General features: G+C 32.5%; 1 protein-coding gene across 1 annotated transcript in view; it reads right to left on the reverse strand.

The window, feature by feature from the left end:
• The window catches only part of LOC115877559 (multidrug resistance-associated protein 4-like), a 40,892-nt gene extending 18,863 nt beyond the window's left edge, over positions 1 to 22,029 (reverse strand). Inside the window, exons 1-3 of the mRNA XM_030893801.1 lie at positions 21,861 to 22,029; positions 2,924 to 3,154; positions 800 to 1,227 (exon numbers count right to left, since the gene is read on the reverse strand). Coding sequence (XP_030749661.1) covers positions 800 to 1,227; positions 2,924 to 3,154; positions 21,861 to 21,937 — 736 coding nt within the window. The 5' untranslated portion in view covers positions 21,938 to 22,029. The remainder of the gene's footprint in view (positions 1 to 799; positions 1,228 to 2,923; positions 3,155 to 21,860) is intronic.
• Positions 22,030 to 24,908: the final 2,879 nt, after the last annotated feature.

Consider the following 24,908-nt stretch of genomic DNA (forward strand, 5'->3'; position numbering starts at 1 on the left):
CAGGAAGTGGCCGAAAATAATTGAATATGTAAATCAATTCTAATTTATGTCATATACTAACATACCAAATCTCGTTTTTTTATCTGAAAAAATAAAAAAAAGCTGTAGGGGTGAGCCAGTTTCGAGACGCATCCGGTAAGTCTTAAGTAATAATTTAACTAACTTATACTATATCCAATTATAATCTAAAATACTCGTAATCAGAATAAATAAAATAAACATGATATGAAAGATATAAGTTTGATGTTAAAAATAAAATTATTGTAGGAATTAATGATTACGTTAAAAGGTACAGTACGTCTGCTGGATCTGTGTCTATGAAAGGAATGCGGACAAAAAACATTTAAATAAACAGCAATATATTTTATACGTTGACTTGACGAGTACGTCACCGCAAATCGCTCCGCCCACTCATTTTATTGGCTACTTGCAAATTTGTCGTTTTTATATTGATGGGACGCGTCGTCTAATTTTTTACGAAAAACATCGAGAGAATATCGTTTCCCCTCTCACGGATACCCCGTAGCTACAGAACGGACAAACGTACTGTAGGGTTACAACATTAACAATAAGAAAAAGCTTTGATTCTACAAGTATTGGAGACAAACGGTCTCTAAAATCAAAGCGGCAGTTTGATTCCTAACATTGGGAACAGCCGTTAATTAACATTGGTAATTTGATTCCTCAACACGCTGGTGATAACAGCTGATAAATATAGGTATATCCCAATTTCATTGTCAACCAAACAAGCAGAGTCATTGTTGATGGCGCGATTTTACTCGTTAAAATTATGACTTACATTGAACTGGAATAACAACTATCAAGAACGATATCCCAATCAGAGACACCCAACCCAACTTCATAAAGAGCAAGTAGCACATATAAAAGGCCAACACCAATCCTATCCACATATCGTTGAACAGCCAAATGGAATCCTGGAATACTTGAACGTCCTTGGTTATTAGTGTTACAATGTTGCCCAAACTGATGTCGTTCATGGCCGATGGAGTCAGTTTCAATGCTTTTCGGTAAACCAAGGAGCAGAAAGACGTTCTTATTTTGATGGCGAGGCCTTGTACCCAAATGATGAAGTTGTGCATATAAATGAAGTTTACGAATGTGGTGAACACTGCCACTCCTGCGTAGAAGTAGAGGTCGTTTTGAGTACAGGAGTTATGAGTCTTATAACATGAAGTTAAACTACTCATGGCATATGGTTCCAGCGTTCTAGAAAAAATATTAAATATAGGATATACAGAAATATATAGGGTAATTCAAGCATATTTTCGAACCAAAGTTGCATATTTTTAAATAGAATACTATATGTATAACAGGGTGGCGCATCTCATTCGGCTCGGTTGATTATACGAAAACGGAAAGATGGAGAAACAAGATATTTTATGGGTATATGTGGGAAGGCAATGTGCATAATTTAAATTTATTTTGAAATGTACAGGATGTGTTAGAACTAAGATTCACACCAAAGTTATATTTTTTCTTATGGAACAACCGGTATTTCATTTCAATTGCTGACTTTCAAGTCAGATAAATAAACTTTACTAAAGAATTTGGTTGCTTCCTTAAATGTATACAGGGGTATCGAAAATTGCTGGTCTATTTTAAATATTATTTTACATAAGAACTTCGTTATTTCAAATACAACACTATGGATTTTTTTTTGGATAAGCCAAAGCAGATTTAAATGCTCTTTCAAACTATATTAGGGTTTCTTATACCTATCTGGCTTAGATTTTGAATAAAAAGGAATTTTTCAATAAAACTGTAATCAAGATGGCTGGTGTCGCCATGGCAATTTTCTAGTGACATTTGTAACTATTTTCAAAATCGACATTAGTTTACGGACTTTATTTAAATTTATAACAGGTTATTTTTATTTAATTTGCCTACAATAAGGTTAATAAGTATGTATTTATTATTTTATCAAGAAAAATGAAGCAGTATCTGCTGACGGAAGGAATGGATATGTTACTAGCGATTTTCTTTTGTGAGGACAATTGGTTGTTTACCTGAAGGGTTTATTGTAGGTAAATTAAATTAAAGTAAACTGTTATAAATTTAAATAAAGTCCATAAACTAATGTTGATTTTAAAAAGAGCTATTACTAGCAAATTGCCATGGCGACACCTTTATTGAAAAATCTGTTTTTATTCAAAATCTGAGATCTGAGCCAGATAAGTATAGGAAACCCTAATATAGTTTGAAAGAGCATTTAAATTTGCTTCGAATTATCCAAAAAATACATAGTGTTGTATTTGAAATAACGAAGTTTTTATGTAAAATAAATATTTAAAATAGACCAGCAATTTTTGATATCCCTGTGTACATTTAAGGACGCAATACATTTTTTAGTAAAGTTTATTTTTCTGGGTTCAAAGTCAGCACAATAATTAACTCTAAAAAGTAAAGTACAGGGTGTTGACAAACTTTTTTATTATAGCATGCATAATTAAATATCTTTAAATATCTCGAAAACCAAAGCATTTAAACATAATATTTGACCCTTATAATAAATGCCTTATTTTGTGCCCAAAGACCCAAATATGAAATAAAATACCGGGTGTTCCTTAAAAAAATATAACTTTGGTATGGATCTTAGCTCTGACATACCCTGTACATTTCAAAATAATTTTAAATTATGCACATTGCCTCTCTACACATACCCATAAAAAATTGTTTCTACATCTTTCCGTTTCAGTATAATCAACCGAGGCGAATGAGGCGCGCCACCCTGTATACTAGGTATATTTTAATTCAGTAGAGTTACCATAGGCAGCCTGTTTCGCAAACTTATACAGTATGTGTATTACATTGTTACAGTATTATATTATTTTGTCCCACTTTTAATTTGAAACCCGTGTACTAAGATTAAAACAACCCCTTAATATTTACTTTAACTACTTACATAACAAATACCCTAAAGAATAAATTAACCAAACCAATCACCAGATACTTTCGACCAAATCGTGACCAAACTAGTCGAAAGAATGACGGTTCTTCTTTCAGATTTTCGGCTTTCCATCGGCTCTCAATTTTGTTTCCGCAGTTGTCGGAGTTTAAGCTTTTCAGAACCTCGTAGAGATCATCTTCTTCCAGGTCATTTCTCAGAGCTTTCCTGAAGAGCTTTCCCGTATATCTGAAATTAAATTTATTTGACATTATTTAAATGAAATAACCCGGATATTGTGATATATATTTGTTATACTATTTTTTTAAGTTTAAATTTTTTAGAGGTACCTATTTAAGTTTTTAAAACCATATACTATACTGAAGTTTTTCTATTTACTAAATTTTGTGTTGCAATAATAAAAATAATACCATGTTATACAGAGGGTCTAAACATTTATTTTAAATAATTACAACCTTTAAACGGCAATAATTTGTTTAATATAAATGGAACAGCCTGTATATTTTACGAAAATAAGATGCACAATTTAATTGTCTAAATAAATAAATAAATACCTTTATTGTCAAAAAAAAATACAATTTGCAGACAAAGGTAAAGTAAACAAACAAAAGAGAATACAAAACAAGTATACAAATTACATTGTCAGACTTATTGTTTAAAATAAATATTTATAAATGTTTACAATGTCAAAGAATAAAAAAATAAAAATAAGATTCAAAAATATTTAGTAAGTTTATAGTAAATATAGTAATAGCAAATATTAGACCAGTGTATGTATCAAAATATAAGTCATTTATGGCGTAGAAAGCCTTGTCTAGTAAATAAGATTTCAATGCTTTGCGAAATGAAGAAAATGATGTTATGGATTTGATTTCAAATGGCAGGTGATTGTGCATTTTTTTCGAGTTGTATAATATTGAACTTTTAACTAACTCTAAGCGTGGGGTAGGTAGATAAAGATCTTGCTCCGCGTTCCTAAGTGGATAAGTGTGAGATGGCCTTTCTTGAGAAGCTGTACATGCTTACGTATTACGTATTAGGCAAACGGATTCAAATATAAGTAAGGAATGAAGAGTTAATATTTTTATTTATTTTAAAATGTCGTCCCGATTTAAAAAAAGTCATCATAAAAAAGTCAGATTCGAAAACATTTTTAAATGTTAATATAGTTTAAATAAAACATGATGGAAATGGTGTGATGGTATTAATTGTACTGCGAGGCTTTTCTAAAACTACGGGCGAAAAAAAGAAACTGTGTAACATTATCATTAGAGAGATATGAAAGTGGATCAGGAGTTCTCAGGTGAGGTAGAGATATTACTAGACGAAGAAGCTTTGTTTCTCAAATCACTCACAATAGATCATGTTTCTTTAGCAACATTACCAGAATTGGCGATCCTCCTATTATAATAAAGGTCCTTAGCGGCTCTTATAGTCTTATGATATTTTTTTTTGTATAGTTTTACGTAATTGTCAAAGAAGACACTGTCTGAGAATTTTTTTAAGTGAGATAATGACGCATGTTTTTAGAAGATAGCAGACCTTTAGTGGTCCAAGGTTTATTATGCTTATTTTTGACAGGCCTAAGAGGAAAAGACTTGAACGCTAGACTGGCTAATGTTTTTACGAAAATAGAAAAATCGGTGTCGACCATGTGTCGACATCATAAGAGCGAGTATCCCAGTTGGTTGTTTTATATAAGTGGCTGAATTTTTGAGCATTCTTTTCTCAAAAAATACGGCATAATTTACGAGGGGCATTTTTGATTTTGGAATTTATCGAAAATTTAGTTAAAACTGCTTCATGATCAGAGAGACCCGAGCTAAATACTGTCAAGGTCAAGGGCTAAAATGTATTACTGGTTGCCTGCACAACCGCAACGTGTCAAGAAAAATGGCGTATCCGCCAGAAATTAAAAGACTTTTTCAGGCGCCATCTTTTAGTCAAGTCGAGAAGTAAGGGAATCAGACTATAGGACTATAGGAGGCTCAATGACGTCACTAAGAAAGATAGCTACCCACTGCCACGTATAGATGACACATTAACAACTCTGGCAGGTTCGTGCTGGTTCTCCACTCTCGACTTAAAGAGTGGATACTGGCAAGTTGGTCTGGACGAGGACGATAAAGAAAAGACGGCTTTTTCTACAGGAAGCGGCCTATACCATTGTACTTAGTTACATAGGAAAAGTCCTTAGGAAAAGTCATAGGAAAAGATATTATCATAGTACCTCCATGAGATAAATTTGTTCTTTTAAATCTGGCTACTGTGGTATAATTTTTTAACAAACACAGGCTCATAAAAAAAACAACGCTATATTGTACAAAAAGCCAAAACAGCTTCATCGACAAAGCATTCACAACAAACCAAAAAAGCACAAAAACAAATGTACAAATAATAAAAAAAAATGTCATACAATACAAATCAATTCAAAAAAAATTACGTCATAAAATTAGAAAAGAAACATATATGGACTTTGCAGAAAACAGGCGTATCTAGAAAATTTTACAAAAGAAAAACTGTAAATGGATAAAATCATGTTATATATCATAAAATCAAGAGTTATAAAATATTAAATATTAGATACTAGACCTTTAACAAGTGTGCGAGATGATCAAAATTTTAAAATTCAAAATTGATCATGATTAAACATCAACAAAAAGTCGTTTACCGCGTATAGGGCTCTCTCGAATAAGTATGATTTCAGAGCTTTGCGAAATGCGGGAAAGAATGAAAGTGACTTGATATTCGAAGGCAAATGATTGTACATTTTCTTGGCATTGTACAGTATTGAGCCCTTAACTAATTCTGAGGACGGGGTTGGCAGATAAATATCGTGCTCCACATTCCTAAGTGGATAGTTGTGAGAAGGCCTTTCCGCAATAGAGAATATGTGCTTGCGGATTAAGCAAACGGATTCAAAAATGAATAAGGAAGAGTCAGTTTTTTGAAATTTTTAAAGAAATTCTGGCAGTGAGTTCTACTGTTTAGTCCCAATAAGTATCGAACTGCTCTCTTTTGAAGTTTGAAAATACGATCAAATTTTGTCGCGCAGCAACTACCCCAGAATGGAAGGGCAAAACGAAGATGCGACTCAAAAAGGGCATAAAAAATTTAACCAGTGTTCAGTTATGGCAATGATATTTGGAAATTCAAGTTCTTCTAGTAAAAGATGTAATTCACCTGTTTTATGTCTTACCATTTTTTACCTATTTCTTGAAGTTTTTGTAGAAAATGCATTTCCTTATAATTTACATACCCATGGAATATTGAGTTACTATATGAGACCCGTGTATATTTGGCAAGATAAAAGAAAAAGGTCTTAATGAATGTGAAGAAGAAATATCAGTGATATTATCAATAGACTTCAATAAACATGATAACATTATTTCTTATAAAAATAAATCAAGCAACATTGCAAACAAATATAATTATGAAATGAATAATCTATTGAAGATAATAGAGAGAACTATTTACATATTCATTACGCTGAAAAATGAAAATAGATACGTTAAAATGATATAAAAATATGGAGCATATTGTTTTTTAATTATTTGCTATTGTTATTATCGAACAGTAATTGATTATTCTCAGGATTATTATATGACATTTCAGCTGCAGTTCCGCATAGTACATAGTACGAGATATAGTCATCTTATCCGATATTCAAGCAGCTTTAAGAACGACAAACTCAGTAACCATCAATTTGAAGTTAGTCAAAGAATGCCTACAGAAGCTGAAAAAAATTGACAAAACAAATAGTCTTCGACTATGGATTTCAGCCCACCAAGGGCTGGAGAATATAGAATGTTTAGAAGGGGAGTTAATCACCGCGACCTTACAGATCTATTGTGTGTTTCCCTTTCTTGAGTTATAACGAGTTATAATTCATCATACAGTCTCAGGGCTTTAACAAAAGCCAATATCTGAGGCGGCTTCACAGAGGCCAGCTCTCCATCCTCGACATCAGCCGTACCAAAGTTCATGGCACGAACGGTTGTCGTTTCGGCGCACTCAGTAATAAGGTGTTCTGCTGTTTCCCCATTTTCCCCACAGAATCTGTATTCGCCGTTTTTTCTCAGCTTCAGCCTACTGAGATGTTCGTTGAGGAGACAGTGTCTCGTTAGAAACCCCGTGACAATCCGACGATTGTATTTACTTAAATCAAGCAAATCCTTTGATTTTTCTCGGTCGTAAGTTCTGAGGAACTTTTTCGAGTGTCTTAGATCGTTGGAGGACACTCATTCCAGGTTACGGATGGAGTCTTCCAGATTCTTCACTTCCGCTTTCAGTTGGTTCCCGCTTGGCAAACAGAACGGTTCTGGTACAGTTAGTGGAGTGTTCTCTCCTTTTCTACCTAGATTATTTGCTTTTTCATTGCCTTCTATCCCTTGGTGAGCAGGCACCCAGAGTAGGAGGACTTTATTTTCTTTGCCTAATTTGTTGAGCTTCTCTAAGCATTCTTTGACCAGCTTCGAATTGATGGTTACTAAACTGATCGCGTTTAGTGCTGCTTGAATATCGGATAAGATGGCTATTTCCTGTTTTCGATAGTTCGGTCGATAACGTAAATTTCTGCCTGAACGATGCTAGCGTAGGGTGTCCATTGGTTCGGAGAATTTAGTTTTCGGCTCAAATACTCCTATCCCTGTCCCTGTTTTGGTCTCTCACCAAGGGATAGAAGCTAACAATCTAGCTAGAAAATATATTATTTTTATTTACTCTTTCGAGGGCTGTAACTTCTTCAGGAAGCATTTTATGGCATATGTTTATAGGAACCTTTTATTTTATTTTTATCTGTAGAAGTTAGATACACTATTTTTGACTCCCTGTATAATCGTAACAATAAGTCCATATGATCAAAAAAAACGGCGTCCAGTTGGCTTAGAAATGAACATCATCTTAGAATGAGCATAGCCATCGCTGACGCCGTTTTTTTTGATCATATGTACTAATAAATATACAATAATATACATATTCTACTAGAAATCAAGAGAAGAATTAAGTTAGAATGGAGTACTTATGGAAGAAACTCAATCATGTTCAAATCTAGAATGCCACTCTGTCTAAAGAAGAAAACATTCGACCAATGTGTACTACCAGTCATGACCTATGCATACGAAACCTGGACACTTAAAACGGACATCATAAGGAAACTGCAGGTCGCACAACGCTCAATAAAACGAAATATGCTGGGAATAACCAGGAGATACCGTAAAAAAGTAGAGTGGATACGACAAAAGACCCAGGTAATAGATGTCATCCACAGAGTCAAATCTCTCAAATGGCAATGGGTAGGACACCTGGCATGAAGAACGGACAACAGATGAACCAGTAAAATTACAGCATGGTATCCACGAGGAATTAAGAGACCTAGAGAAGACTGAACCTGAGATGGGACCATGATATTAGGAAATTAGGAGGGATAACTAGGGGCCACATAACCAGCAATAGGCAACAATGAGTCCAACTCATAGACTTAAAATAAAATATAGACTGCACTATTTACATCTCAACGCGGTCAAACAATCTTTTTTGTACACATGTTTACTTCTGGGTACAGTCGGCCGAGCCTTCCTCGTCCAGCCTATGTTGTCACGTCTTTAATATTATCAATATTTTTTTTCTTGTTATACACATATATTGAGATATTAATACTACATTTTAATAAAGTAGGTTTTAATATTCCATAGATGTATTAAATAGTCCTTATACTACTAAATTATAAGTCGGATAATGTTTAAAAAGGATAAGTTCTTTACAATATGACAACACCGATTAGAGGCGAGGGAGCCTATTCATTATTCATTAATTTATTACCTTGTAGTACGCGTCGCACGTGTGCGGAAAAGCTTTGTTGCCGCTATGTCCCCGGCTGTATTAACGCATTTTCTTAGCTTGTAGTCTTTAAGTGTTTATTTTATTGACTTTTTCTGTTCAAGAACTATAAAATATGGTTCGCCAGTGCCAAATTTGCAAGAAATTTGACTTAAATAATCCATTTAAGTCTTGAAACGACTTTCGACCGGTAGGCAACTCTCAATTTACCCATTAGGAGTAAATCATTCAGTGGTGTTGTTGTAGAAAGGCGCTTATTTAGATTTAGTAAAATGTAAAATCTAATTTTTTTCTCTTACATTACATTATTTACTTACTTACATTGTAACAAAATCATAATTATAACCCTGTTAATAATTATAAGGTTTTTATTAAAAATATATTCCGGTTTATTCTAAAATTATCTTCAGAATCTAAAGTAACATACAAGAATTTTAAAATGATATTACATTATGAAACAATATTTTTTAATATACCGGGTCCTCTCAAAAGTGGCTCACCCCCTATAACTTTTTTATTTTTTCAGATAAAAAAACAGATTTGTATGTTAGTAGGTATATGACATAAATTAGCATTTATTGACGTATTCAAATGTTTTTGGTCTCTTCCTGTTTCACCGAAATGATTACATCTTTTGATTTTTAAAGGCAAGTATAGGCCTTCGGTATATTGCTACTTTATTCGACAAAAAATGACACTCTGAATAGAATGACATATGATATGTCAACTTTTGACATTGTCGCTTAAAAACAAATCGTATTTTAAATTTCAATCCAGGGTGCCATGGTGTTGTTAAAAACACTAAGTTTTAATCAAGGAGCCTTGGAAAAATAGTTTTGATCGTCTAATGGGTTTCGTGTCTTGTCTAGGCCGGTTAAAAGATGTACAAATCGTATTTTTAATCATACATATGTCAATTTTTTTAAATGGAACAAGGATGACTCATTAGCATATTTGGAAAAAGCATTTTTTTATGAATATATTGATACCACACACTTGGTATTTCGAGTCAAATTGTCGTTATGAACCGCGTGTTACAATTACAATTAAACCATATGCGAAAATGTTAAAAGTTGACATATGATATGTCATTCTATTCAGAGTGTCATTTTCTATGGAATAAAGTAGAAATATACCGAGGGTGCCGTTTAAAAATTACAAGTTATAGTCATTTCCGGTGAAACAGGAAGTGGCCAAAAACAATTGAATGCGTCAATCAATCCTAATTTATGTCATATACCAACATACTAAATCTTGTTTTTTTATTTGAAAATATAAAAAAATTATGGGGGATGAGCCACTTTTGGGACGCACCCGGTATAATAAAGACAGTACCGAGTTAAATAAATATAGTTTTCATTTTATCCACTTCCTATCACCTTCCTTGCTTTAATGGAACAGATTTATGTTTTCTCTAATTTCTCTAAACAGTTATATATATTTTTTCTCTCCCTGTCGCCGATTCTATTATATCTGTGGAATAGATACTGTTTTGATTAATATTAGGGGTTGTAAATGTTTGACTAAAACTAATAATTTATTATTAATTTCAAAAGTTACGTAATTTCGATTATAAAATTTCTTCTATAAAGTGTATTTTATTATTTTTATCCTTTTTGGACTCTAAGACGTTTTTTCTAAACTTTTATTTAAAAAAACCTGTCCTAAATCTTAATAAAATATAAAAAAGTTTAAATACGATTTATTTTTAATTTAATTATAGCTTCATTAAAATAAAAAAAATACCCGGCTATGATACGGAGAGTTCAGGTGTACTTGAGAAACGAAAGACAGTGTTGTGTTTCTCGTCAGAGTCGTCAGGGAACGACCGTTACGACAGAGACAACCTATCTATCGCTCGTGTCGCACTCGTTATAACCTAAAACAATAACACAACAATAACAAGACATTGTCTGACCGCATGTTCCAGCTATTTATAAATGAGATGCTCGGTCTATATTTTATTTTAAGTCTATAGTCCAACTACAAAGAGAGTATCTAATCTAAATATGCGAGGGAGGCTACAACCATAATTGGAAATGGTTGAATAAACTGAAAAGGATAATGATGATGATACATATTCAATAGTAAACAATAGGACCTTTGTCCATTGTACCGTATAAGGATAAAAATATAGATTTTTTATTTCAACAATAATAATTGTTGATCTGTTATCATAGAAAGCAGTCCTGATCATAAAACTATTTGATCACATTGTATATAGTAAAATTATATAAGAGTTTCTTGCCTTGAACTGCTAATATAGAAATTAATTCCACGCTGTGTTCGACATAATGTGGATCAACCTGCTCTCACTACCGGTTTCGGGGCCCTACCCCATCATCTGAGCTTGGGTCGTTTCCACAAAATGTCGAGCACAGCGCAGAGTATATAAATATGACTTGTCGTAAAGTAGCGGTAAGATATTAAGTCCCGCATCGCGAGATAGCGGCCTACGTGCAATGGTAGTACTTTCGTACCACCGAGGCACAACTATCGATAGTAAATAAAGGTTTTTTTCGGCTAGCCCAAATTATATAATGGAAAATAAATTTCTTGCAGTTTTTAGGTATATAATAAAATTATATAAGAGTTTCTTGCCTTGAACTGCTAACACAGCGTGGAATTAATTTCTATATTTGCAGTTCAAGGCAAGAAACTCTTATATAATTTTATTATATACCTAAAAACTGCAAGAAATTTATTTTCCATTATTGTATATAGTGTAACTCATATTAAGGTTACAGCCTCAGTTGGAGTCTCATACCAGGTATGTCTGCCCAGTAAAAAATGCTTTTATATTAAACTATGCCAATTATTTTTATTAACTATAATACTTTTTTAATTAAAAATTACAAAATCTATTAAATAAATTTATATCTACGTAGCAAAGAAACAAAGTCGTTATTTACAAGAAGATTAAAGTGTATCAAATTAATATTTACTTCTATTAAATCTACTTAAGTGATAAACACATTTTAAGGTTTTTTGATTTACCACTCTTTGTAAAATAAAAAAAATGTATTTCAAACAATAGATAGGAACGGTCTACAAAACCACGTTTTTGAAAATTATCTTATTTTGTGTAAACAGAAAATTGGTACAATGTAATGTTATTTTAAAACTATCTATCTCTTTCTTTTGAAACTAAAATTTTAAATAAAAAAAAAATTGCTAAATAAAGTTTAATAGATCTACAGGTCTCCAAAAAAATCCTCTATGGGTATTTCACCACTGCAAGAAAATCTACACAATAAAATAGTTATTTTTTGTAAACACTGCTGCCTTAATCTAAACGGAGACTGATTGTGAGCAGTTAAGTTTACTGATAAACAAATTTGCCTAACGAACCTTAAGCTTAATGTTTCGGAAAGTTTATCTCTTTCCGTCGTCGGAAGCAAAAAAAATACAAATAATAAAGAAAAAACTATTTAGAATATTTAAATTTTAAACAGATACGTCTACAAAAACTGTTGATGTTCTGTTAAAATGACATTATATCAAGTTAAACTTCAAAATTAACAATTACTACCTGACAACAATTATTTAATAAGGTAAAACCAAAAATCTTCAAACTTTCTGGCATGAAGCAAAAGCAACGATTATTTTTAATTTGTTTTTCAATTTTTACGTATGTTATGTTTATTTATGTTATGTTCTTTATAATCAAAGAAGCGATTGCCATACATTACTAACATCTACAGATGCATGAGCAATACATTTATTTTTATTAGATTGTTTTAAAAAAGCCTTTTATTTTTCTTTTAGAGGCTATCGCTCCTTTCATTATATTCTCTCTGAAAGAAAAATAAAAGCGGCTTTTTTAATACAATCTAATAAAAATAAGTGTATTGCTCATGCATCTGTTGCATATGTAATTATTTTCACTATTACTACTGCATCAATAAGTTAGGCTATGCGAAGCAGAATCAACGAAAGATCTTCTTCTCTTTATCCCGCCTATACACTATAATTTTTATAAAATTCACAGTCCTTTACAAAGATGCAACCGGTGGGCATTGAAAATGATGAATAAAAACGTAAAAATATGATTAGTGTTAATATGAGTGTATTACATACATATGTTTAAATAACGAACTTAACAAAAAACAACAGATTTAAAGATTCACTGAAAAAGTAGTAGTGTTAACGTTAAATAAAACATTATCAATAATAATTATGCGATCGCACCTATCCGTAAAACAAGCAAGCAAAAAAACCTCGAAAAAAACAAAATAACATACAAAACATCAGGTTAACAGATATGATCAACAGACAGATCATGATCAATGACAGATAAAGAATTCTTACGGAAAGTTACACTTTACGATATAATTTTTTAACTGTTAAAGGCAAACCCCATTTAAACACAAAACTTTTTAATACCTACTACTGTATCTAAAAGACTTTTTTTAAATTACTAAATTCTTAGCCACGCTTCTGTTTTTCTTGGCTGTTGTAAAGTTACGTCACAGATTAACAGGCCCACGTTTGCACCACAAGGGCGATGCTGCAGACCACTAGGTAGACCGGTCGTAGAAATTTATGTTATACAACTTGTAGTCAATCTACACAAATATTATCAAAAACTTTTTCTTTTAAAATGTGTTCAGATTTTGTAAAAAGTATAAGTCAAAATCGCAAAACTTAAATTTGATATGAGTTTCTTAGTTTTTTAACTAATATAGTGGCGAATTACAAAAATTCCTTTTCAATGAAAAATTAGTGAGTTAAATAAAATAATTTAATAAATTACTAGCTTTTTCTCATGACTACGTTCGCGTTACACCTCGAATCGTTCATGCATTGATTTAAATGATTTTTACTTCTTTATAGAGAGCTAGTGAGCATAGATGTTTTTATTTTTCATCTTTTTTTTATTTATTAAGAGCACTAATACTCTCTTTTATAGGTTATTTTTTATTCTTTGAAGGATAATTGAGGAAGATATATTTCGTTATGATGTCACTAAATAAACCCTTTGTATAAAATTTTATACTGTCTGGTTTATAATGTTATAGTATTGCATTTTCGTACAGCAAACTTTCATTCCCTATTCTACTCCCTAAGGGTATAAATTTCATAAATTCGCTTTACCTTTGTGCCAATTTTTGTGTGTATAATCCAGAGGTCACCAATTTTTATATAAATTTTTACTAACTTTACCCATTTGGTTGATGAATTTCAAAAATTTCTAATCTTTTATTTCAATTCATTCTGAATTTCAAAAATTAATAAATCTTCTAATTCTTTTTGTAGGATTTCATTCTTCTAGACCAAATAGTAAGGAATTTTCATACAACAAACTGTTCCGAGATAATTTTACTCTCTAAGAGGATGAATTTCCTAAAATCGCTTTGTTCACTAATGTCGTCTAAACGAACCTTTGTGCTAATATTTATGTATCTAAAGCTGGCGGCATGAACTCACTCTAAAATATCTAAAAACGTAATATATAATCTAACTGACACACCACTGACAATGACAAATAATTTATTTCTGGAGGTATTGTGTGTAGGTGTTTTTCAGGTATGTTTTAGTATTTAGTCGTTTTACACAAAGAAATAGCCATTAAGCACTATAAAAATACTTCATAACAAATCTACACATATATACCTTTCATTTAAAAAAAGAATCATCAAGATTGGTAAAGCGGTTTCGGCGGGATGGATGCAACAAAAAAACCCTTTGAGCTTTTATATATGTATGGATTAATTATTTTTCCAACATATTTTACTTTGCAAATTTTTATAAATATTCAGACTCGCCAATATCGTACTCCACCGTGTCCAGCCTGTTTAGCCAAACGTAGGCCGATTCCTCTTCGGCGGCGTCGTGACCCTGGCCGAAGGAAGAGTCTTGAAGACGCTCATCCGCGCATAGGAATAAGTTGACTGCGTAGCGTATTGCGTATTAATCGATTCTGAAACTTTCTATCTCGTGTATAACATGTTACGCAAGTTTATTATTTTAATCTCGATTTTAATAGATAAATGTGTGAAATGCCACCTGAATATCTTCCGCCATGACATGTTTTTACTTTTTTGTTATGGTAAAGTGATTTGTATAAACTTTATTCAATAACGTATATTTTCCTCCATTTGTGATTTTTTAATTTTAAGCGAAAATTAAGTATAACATTTTAGGAAAAAGAAACACTGTAATATTTAAAAGAATAAGAAGAAATTAGTCTTATTTTGAAAGGAAAATATAGAAAAAACTCTTTCTATAGAAAAAGTCTTTATACTAACCAGAATCCGGTGACATATACGCGGTCTCACCGGAAACATTACTTATTACTTCGCATAACTTGAAGAATATCTACTTTTAATAATGAACACTTCAGAAATACACCAGTAAAAACATTTATTATTTGAGATTAAAACTCGAATTAAATTATAAATATTAGTTACCTATGTTGTTATAGCTTTTATAGGCCTGTTTAACGACTTAATAAGTTACCTAGCGAAAAAATCTGTGCGCGTACCTACCACTATTGTTACAGGTTAATTCGTTAAAGAAATATGTTACACAAGTTAAAAACGCTAAAATTTTAATGGTATTACTTGTGCATTATTGGCCTTATAATGTAATTTGTTGGAATTATATCTTCTTTAAATATAATTAGACTTTTTAACGACTTTTAAGTTACCTAGGAAAAAATCTGTGCACGTACCTACCAGTATTGTTACAGGTTAATTCGTGAAACAAATGTGTTACATATTATTCGTGGTATTAGTGGTATTATATTGGAATCAGCTTGGCATTAGTGGGGCATTATATGAGAAATTTGGTATTTAATTTGTATTTTTGGCATTACTTTGGCATTAGTATACAGACATTTGTCAGCGGTTTACTCCTTGTAGATAATCAAAAAGTTTTTTGATAAAATTTGCTTTTCATGTCAGATCATTTCTATGAAAAATTACATTAGATTTTTATTAAAGACGCTGGGTAATTAAAACATTGACTAATAAACCTTGTCCACTTTAAATACGGGGTCACGAAATATCCTCCTTGGAGTGTTTGGGTTAAGGGGTGTATAATAAATTAATCGTTGTTTTATAATAAAAACCATAAAACATTTATTTGTGAGTAAAATAATGCAATGGTTGGATATCTCTCCTTTATAATTCGGTGACTAAAAATACACTAAAATAATTAGAAAAAAAATCTTGTACTTATTTAGTAATTACGTCAATATTAATTAATTGACTTTCTAGTCTATTTTATTTTATGTACAAATATATTATTAAATTTTAAGCATTAAGTAATAAAACACTTTGTGCCCTCTTATATCGTAAAAGGTTACGAAATATACTCCTGGTTACACCCCTTACAGAAAACAGTGTAAGGGGTGTAAATAAATTGTATAATCACTGTTTTTTATAATAAAAACTATAAAATATTTCTTATTTGTGAGATTAAAAAAACAAAACAATGCATTGGTTAAAATAAGTACATTCAATACTGTTTTCAATTGTTAATTCAATAATGTGTTATAACATAATATAGCCATTACTATTATACTATTATTATTAAAATAATATGTGTGTAACATATTTCTTTAACGAATTAACCTGTAACAGACATTTATATGCCCAGTATATTTTTGTTTAACAAACCAATCAGGAAAAATCCAAAACCTACCGTTATAGGAGGTATAAGACGATTAAACTTATATAATGACAACTACTTATCGGATAACAAATTAATTACTACTGTCAGCTAGTTCAGCTACTGTCTAGGTAGAATTTACCTAGAGTACCTACACCTACCTATGATGATGTAGGTAGATTAAAGCTTATTTTGACGTTACCTCTCACTTCGGTGTCACAAGCTGAATTTTTCAGGGATGGAAGTACAGTACATCACAGTACATGATATGGGGACCCTTATTCCGAAAGTAGTACAAAATTAAACAGGGTAAAAAGGCACTATCATCAAAAATCGATATATTAATACCACCGTATAGAGAAAACAAATACTTATTTTTTGATCCAGTACACAATAAAGTCTTCGTAGGGAGTAATTTTTTATAATTATTTACAAAAAAACATTTCCATTAGCGCTTATGACCAAAAAAAAACTTTAAACATGAATAATCATTTCAATTATGCGAAAATTTGGTTTAAAAATAGATTTTTTTTAATATAACTTTCATTTAACGAAAAACGAAGGCCTAAATGAAAAAAAGAAACAATTTAAAAGTTTCGCTTATGTCTTGATAAGGTATCAAAGCAAACCCCATATTTTTTGCTTTTAAACTAATAAAGATATATCAATAAACAATTAGCAATGTAATGGTTTTTGCGCGCGCTGGCCGACTGCCGCGAGATTTCCTATACCCTTGTATATATTATGACGTCATGGTGTGGCAAATGTAGCATTTTAAATCGATTTGGGCTCCCTTATATAGGATAACAGAAACATTTTCAATGTTAAAAATCGAAAAAAACACTATTAATAGACAATCAGAAGTTAACAAATCTCTTAATGACGAAGAAAAATGTTGTCCGATGAACCAATCTACTTAAGTGACTCACTGATTAATCACGATCCTGCTCAAACCACTCAACGTAAGAAGCTCAATTTTGGCATAGAGGTTGATTCTAGGGTATAGAGGTTCGATCAGAAGGGATTTTTTGAAATTCCAGTTCCAAGGGGGTGAAACCACCCCTCAAATATTACAATATTTTTTATTTAAAAAACGGTCATGTTTTAGAAAAAAAGCTTAAACACGTATATTTTATTTTGTTTTATTACATATTTTAAGATTTTTTAAAAATGTATACAGGGCGTTTCGAAAAATCTGGTCATTGATTAATCACGATCCTGCTTAAAGCGCTTGACCTAAAAAGCTGATTTTTGGAAAACGGATTGAGTTTAGTGTGTAGAGGTTCGATAAGAAGGGATTTTTCGAAACTCAAATTCTAAGGGGGTGAAACCACCCCTCAAATATTAGAATATGTTTTATTTAAAACCGGTGAGTTTTTCGGAAAAACTCTTAAACACTTATATTTTATTTATTTTATTTTGTTGTTTTACATATTTTAAGATTTTTTAAAGATTTATACAGGGTGTTTCATAAAACATGACCATTGAGTAATCACGATCTTCAAATATTACAATATTTGTTATTTAAAAACGGTTAGTCTTTCGGGAAAACGCTTGGACACGTATAATTTATTTTGTTTTTTACATATTTTGAAATTTTTTAAAAAATCATACAGGGTGTTCCAAAAAGTTGAGTAATTGATTACCCACGATCCTGCTTAAACTGCTTGAGGTAAAAAGCTTATTTTTGGCAAACGGATTTTTCGAAAGTCAAATTCCAACGAGATGAAACTACCCCTCAAATATTACCAAGCTATATAATAATATCGCCATATTGTTTTTTCCCGTGCTGACATAAATTTGAGAAAATTTTATCCAGTTTGTATGTTAATGGAAATTCTTGCTTTGCTTGCAGTACAAATGATTAATTCGACGCGAACGAAATTGCGGGTACACGTTAGTTTATAATATAAAATTTCAAAATATTTTCAGAGCTAAAATGGTTCAAGTCCAAGAAAGTATAAATAAACATTCTTAAAAATGGCTACGGTTGTATTTTGAGTTAGTTTAGTTTGTAATTATAATAATAATAATAATAATAGCTCCCGGATATAGCGTTTTAGGCCTTGGGAGTAGCAAGGTACAGTTTGCCATACTAGAGCCGTTCGGTATACAAGGAAGGTAATGTGGCTAGCACTACGCTTCAACCGCCTATTATTACCTCAGGATTGTGAAACCAAAGTACTCATTTAAGGCTGAGTCGACCTAGGTACCCAAACTATTTTTATTTTAATAAAAATAGTCGGCTGATAAAATGCCGGGTGTGGGATTCGAACCCACTACCTTGAGATTGGTAGACGAGAGCCTGTACCTCTACGCCACTGGGAACTAAAGGAATAAAGCATTGTGTCCAGTTTTCATCTCCAACTTATTTTATTTTAATTAAGTAACATTAAAAAACTTTAACTCTCATTTTCTCTATAATTATCTTCTAGGACTTGATCCAGTTCACTTTTGAACCCCTCAATTATAAAAAAGCTATGTAAATAGTGGAGTGCTTTAAGCCCTTATGGGATACAAACCACGAATTTTTATAAACCTTTTTGCATTCTATTGTTAATAAGATATATTACAAAGTTTACCTATTTAAATTCTTTGCTTTCACTTTAGTATTTTAATAAACACACATATGTATACAAAAGCATATATAAGATGGCGTTCCGAAAAAGCTCTATACTAGGATTCCTATTTGAAATTTTTAATCCAAACCTTTTACAAAATATGCGTTTAATGGTAGTTCACATTTCAAAACTATTTTTATAGATATACAGGGTGAGTCAAAAATATTTTGACACTTAAGTTTTTCAAATGAAATGCTTTATATTTGTGCAGTGGTTCCAAAAATTCCTTAATACCATAGAGTATACAGAGTGAGTGAGTTTTTGAATTATGACCACGTCCATGAGGACGTCAATCTAGACATCCAAGAACCTTCGTATGAGAACTTCTAATCGAGACGATCGACTTATTGTAAGTTTATCGCTAAGAAAGGCTAATGAATTGCACCTAAGGAACGTACATATTAACTAACGGACTATAAGAAGAAGACTAAAGGAAGCAAATCTTATATCAAGAAGGCCTGCTTCGGCACCAGAACTTACTAGATCTGTTCACTAGGAAAAAAAAAGCAAAGGCATGGTTTTAATGTGAAAATGACGAAAAAATGTTAGGGCCTTCTTCAAAAGCGAATATCTCCAACAAAAATAAAGCTATTGAGATGAACCAAAAAACAAACTATCGAGAAAGGATGTATCTAGATGATAAATTAATTTTTAAATTTCTTGCTATTTTAACATATTCCACAGGGTGTTTCAAACTTTCACCAAAATATCAACATTTTGTTTTCTCTCGTATAATTAACAGATGGTTTAATTAAGTTTCATTTTTAATTTAGAAAGAGATATTAAAAAGTCAGATAATTTGGCTACATACTGCTTAAAAAATCATCAAAATCGGCCCACTATAACAAAATATATTAAACTTTAAAGTATACCTCAAAGTTTTAAGGTGCCCATTTTTGGTGCCGGCGGAAGGGGCGGTCCGCCCCTGGCCCCGTCTTTTAGGGGGCCTCCGAATCTTAATAAGTAATTATTTATTCAACTGACAAACAAGGCCAATATGTTTTCAGTAGTTATGAAGCAGTTTGTAGGTGGAGTATGCAAACCATACGTATACGCAAACTATAAACAGTATAAATGGAAGCAGATATTTATTTAATTATCAATTATCAGGCCCCAGTAATTGTCAATGGCATTTTCTATTTAGGAATTAAATCAAGGGTTAATTTTCTTTGTATAAAATATGGAATAATTATTTTTTTTTATATATTTTGAGACCGAATTTATTTATTTTAGCTTTTAAGTTATTTTTCAATGGTTTCATTATTTATTTTTACTGAATAAACATTTTAAATTACAACCAATGCACAGCATAAACTTGTATTCTAGCTTCTTTACCGATGATGAGCAGTGCCGTCTTCAGGGCCCCTCTGATCTTGGAGGACTTACAAAATCGCGAAATTTTGTCGCGGTATTTTCCTGGAACGGTCGCGAAAGTAACGCGGCTCATTTGTGGAACCGGTATTTCCATCACTTTGTCATCATAAGTTGCCATTAAATACATGTGAACATTCGCTCGGAGATTTCCCGATCTAATACTGCATGGCCCATGAATGGTAGTATATGGCTCGTTAGCAAAATTATGTTCAATAATTTAATACCTCTAATTTATTACAGTTGGGGTTGGAACCTTTGGTGTTACAAGAACAAAATAAAACACTAATTCACCACAATACACCAAAACACTTTACTTTTGCACTTGCTTGTTTTATTATATCAAATTGCATTCGTTTTTCGAGTTAAAAATATTATTATAAGTTTTAAAAAATTGATGTCTGGGGCCCTTAATACTCCGGGGGCCAGGGCCCATCAGGTTCCTACGTCTAGACGGCACTGCTGATGAGTAGATAACATATTTAAATCTATCGATTTTTATTATAATTATTACAGTATACAGGGTGTCCCAGGCTGAGCATTCATTAGAAGTTTCTAGAGAACCACAATATCTAGATATCGAAGTTATTTATTTTAGTAATACAGTTTATATGGGATCATAAGTAGGGTTCTATTTATAGAGGGTAAATAGTCATTTCACTATTTATTATTTTCGAGAGATTTTCTTATTTCAGATTTTGCAAAATTTCGACTTTGTTTCGATTTCTAAACCACCCTATACATAATTAAGAAATAAAAAACCACATCCACCTTCTATCCAACCATACATAATTAGTTTCAATCAATGGAAGTAGTTAGAAAAATTTGAAAAAAGTGTCAAAAAGCAAGATTTCAAAATCATTTTGAGGCCAAAATTGAACTTCTTTGAAATACTTTGATATCGATAACAACTTCTAGAATTATTTAGATTATTTAACTTTTTATATTTTTTTTTAGTTAAAAACCATAATTTCTTGATAATATGGCAACGTAGGTAGTAGATTAAATTTACCAGGCAGAAAAACCCGAAAAGCTCAAAATTTAAACAATTTTTTTTGAAATTTTCAATGTAAAATAACTCGGTTATTTTGGAGTTATTTGAAAAATAGTAAACCAGCCGCAAGAAAAACGTCTACCGGCCCTAAAAATATTTGCACTTATTCAAGACTCGCCCTGTATAATACCCAGAAAATCGACAAATAGTTGCTAACTTTCATATGAAATACGAGTAGCTTTAAAACTCTTAAAAACATAGTTTAAATATTGCATTTGTATGAACGATTCGAGGTTCAACGCGAACGAAGTCGAGGGAAAAAGCTAGTAAAAAATTAAAAGCAACGAAAAAAATGGGTAAACATTTTAGTATTTTATCTATAAAACACAATACAGAGGGTTTCACATTAATACATTCACAGTAATTGAATTCCGAGGTAAAAGCTCTGGGCACTCCACTAAAAACAAAAATAAACCAATAGCATGCAACTTACATAAATGTCAAAAGCGAAAAAAGATTAGCCGATTCCCTAGGATTGGGCTTTCGGTATTCCTTGCCCGTATGATCCATCTTTCACTAAGTTAAAAGCATCGATTTATTCACGCACCAGCACCCGATAACAGACCCGACTAAACGGCCGTTCAAGAACAACAAAAACCAGAATAACTATATTTATAACGTAACTGATATCTAATCAAAGTAAACATCTTTATTCTTTTAGTTTGTTCTAGTGACAATGGCAAACTATGAAAGAAAATAATCGTTTACGTTGAAAAGCAGCTCCAAATCTTATTCCAAATAAAAGGTTTTACTTAAAATAATATACGTGTGATGTATACAGAGGCGATAAGTTCTTGATTCGATTCTTCCATGATTTTCTAAATTGTTTTCTACAGGATCCGGCAGTAGTGCGTCGGGCATTTGTAGCTCCTAGAATAAAAAAACTTGGAAATTTTGTTTAAGTGCAAACCTAAAGTATGTACTAGGATGTATTTGAGGAAAATATTTTAACTTCAATGGTTCAAAAAAGTAGGAGTGGATCGGGATGGTTTTTTGTTAAATGTACCACACCTTGTATATTATTACATTTTTTGGCTTCCTTTCAGATCATTTTACATAATCGATAGTTTCAGAGATATCAATAAATAAATAAAAAATATATATTTTTCAGTTTCAGCCTTTCTTAAAAACATTACCTACTAAAAATACAAGAACTGTCCTGAAATCAAAACTATAATATTAGGTTTACTATACTATAATATTACTTTAGATGGTGTGTGAACGATATTTTTATTTTATTTTGGACCTAATAAGATTCTTATTATATTTTTGAACATATTGGCTTACTACACGACTAACTAATATAAAATTAAAAATCTAAGTGCAGCTAGGCTGTTATTATAATTTTATTTCATAATGAGTGAAAATCAACAAAAACAAATTTCATTTTAAGCAGGAAATATTGAAAACAATTTTAATTATTTCTCACAACTAATAGTCTGTATTGCCTCCTTGAGCCTCAATGCAAGCTCTGAGACGACGTGGTATACCCTCAATTAAGTTGTTCAGAAGATGTTGAGGAATGGCTTCCCATGTTTCGCGCGCAGCAATTTTCAATTCATTTAAGGTACGGGGGGGATCATTCCTTTTGGCAATATGGCGTTTCAGCATGTCCCAAGCATGCTCGATCACATTCATATCTGGAAACATCGGTGGTCACCACAGATTTCTTATACCCTCTTCCTCACAAAATTCGCGAACCGCTAAGGTGCGATGGGGAGGAGCATTATCATCCATGTAAACAAATTCATCCTCACTGCCCCTAGAAATCGACGCAATATAGGCTCTAAAACGCCTCTAAGATATGAGGCACCTGTCATTGTGACATCAATAAAAACAAGAGGAGTTCGAGCTTCGTGCATTATACCTGCCCATACCATAACGCTTCCCCCTTGAAACGGGACACGAGGTTGAGCTGCATTCAAGCGTGCTCGTCTTCCAGATGCTCTCCAGACCAAAGTTCGTCCCGAGTCTGACACTATTCTTGTTTCATCAATAAACATGACGAAATTCTAATTAGGTCCATTTGCTCTCATCTCCTAAGCCCATTGTAGTCGCGTAATTTTGTGCTGTAAATTAAGCTTCGGAACACGTAGAGGCTTAAATGTAATCCTCAGTCATGGAGTCTTCTTGCTATGATCTTTCTTGAAAAATTTACTCCTTCAAGGCGAGCTAACTCATTTTTAATGACAATTACTAGAAAGCAGAGGATTGCGTCATGCAATTAGGGATATTTGACGGTCTTGCACAGCAGTAGTAACTCTTTTTCTACCTCTTCCAGGCCGGTTTGTAACCTTATTTGTCTCCCTAATTTTTTTTAATATTCGCAAAACATCGCTTTGGTTAACTCCTACAATTTCAGTTATTAAAACTTGCCGGTAGCCCTGTTGAGACAGTGTTACTATTCTCAATCACCTTGAGTTATAACTCATCATACAGTCTATAACCCATCATACATGTTGCAGGGGCGACAGGGTATTTCTAATCCTTCTCTGACAACAGATGTTCCTCCACCGAAGGTATACACCCTTCCACGGTTGGGGTTTGGCCCTCCATGTCCTTCACAGTCAAGGAGCTTGTCTCCGGCTGAGGTACCTCCAGTGGAGGCTGGTGGATCTGCCTCCATTTTCTCCACCCCTTTAACTTGGTCTCTCCTTAGACCTGATACCGGTGTTGTCCCGAATCTATAACAGAGGATATATCCCTCTTTCTCTATTGACTTTTTGGAATTGAGGTCAATTCCTATTGTGAGACCCTCCTGACCATGACCCTCCTCCCTCGAGTTGATGACTCGCCAACTCGATGTTCTTGCATTGGAGTTCTGAGTCTGGATAAAGCTCAGCAGGTAGTATTTTCTCTTGCTTCTCGGCAGAACACAGTAATGGTCTCAATCGCTGGACCACCAGTTGTACGCATTCTTCTACATTATACATTTCTGCCTGAAGAATGTAGGGTTAGGGTGCCCATTAGCTCCCTTTTTATTTATCTTTGCTCCATTAAATATTCTCGTTTGGGAGAGTTTATAACAGTTTTTATATAGATAAATGTTTATGGGAATAAAAACTGCCGCTTAGAAAAAAAAGATCATTACAAGTCTGCCGACGTTATCTTCGTTCAGCTTTTTAGACAAATCTGATCTCACAGGCCAAGTCCGCGGACTTAGTGTACCAAAGGATTGGCCTGGCAAAGACTTGGTTTAGCTCACAAACGCAAAGATTTCGTCTGAAGGCCGGGTCCGCTGGCCGGTTCTTTCGGTCTATGGGGAGCTGTTGTTTCGGAGTATTTATTTTTTGGTCTAAATGCTCTTATCCCTGATTTTGCTTTGGTTTTGGAAGCATCAGTATACCACGTTATGGTATGGTCTTTTAACTGCTGTGTGTGTGTGTATTTTCCAATTCTTTTTGTTACTAAATACTACAGAGAGTTATTTCTCAAAATTTCTCAAAATTCATTCTTGGTATATAGAATATTTAGAAGGGGG

This window comes from Sitophilus oryzae, unplaced genomic scaffold, assembly GCF_002938485.1.
Source record: "Sitophilus oryzae breed Bouriz unplaced genomic scaffold, Soryzae_2.0 scaffold_1494_pilon_pilon, whole genome shotgun sequence".
Classification (NCBI taxonomy): Eukaryota; Metazoa; Arthropoda; class Insecta; order Coleoptera; family Curculionidae; genus Sitophilus; species Sitophilus oryzae.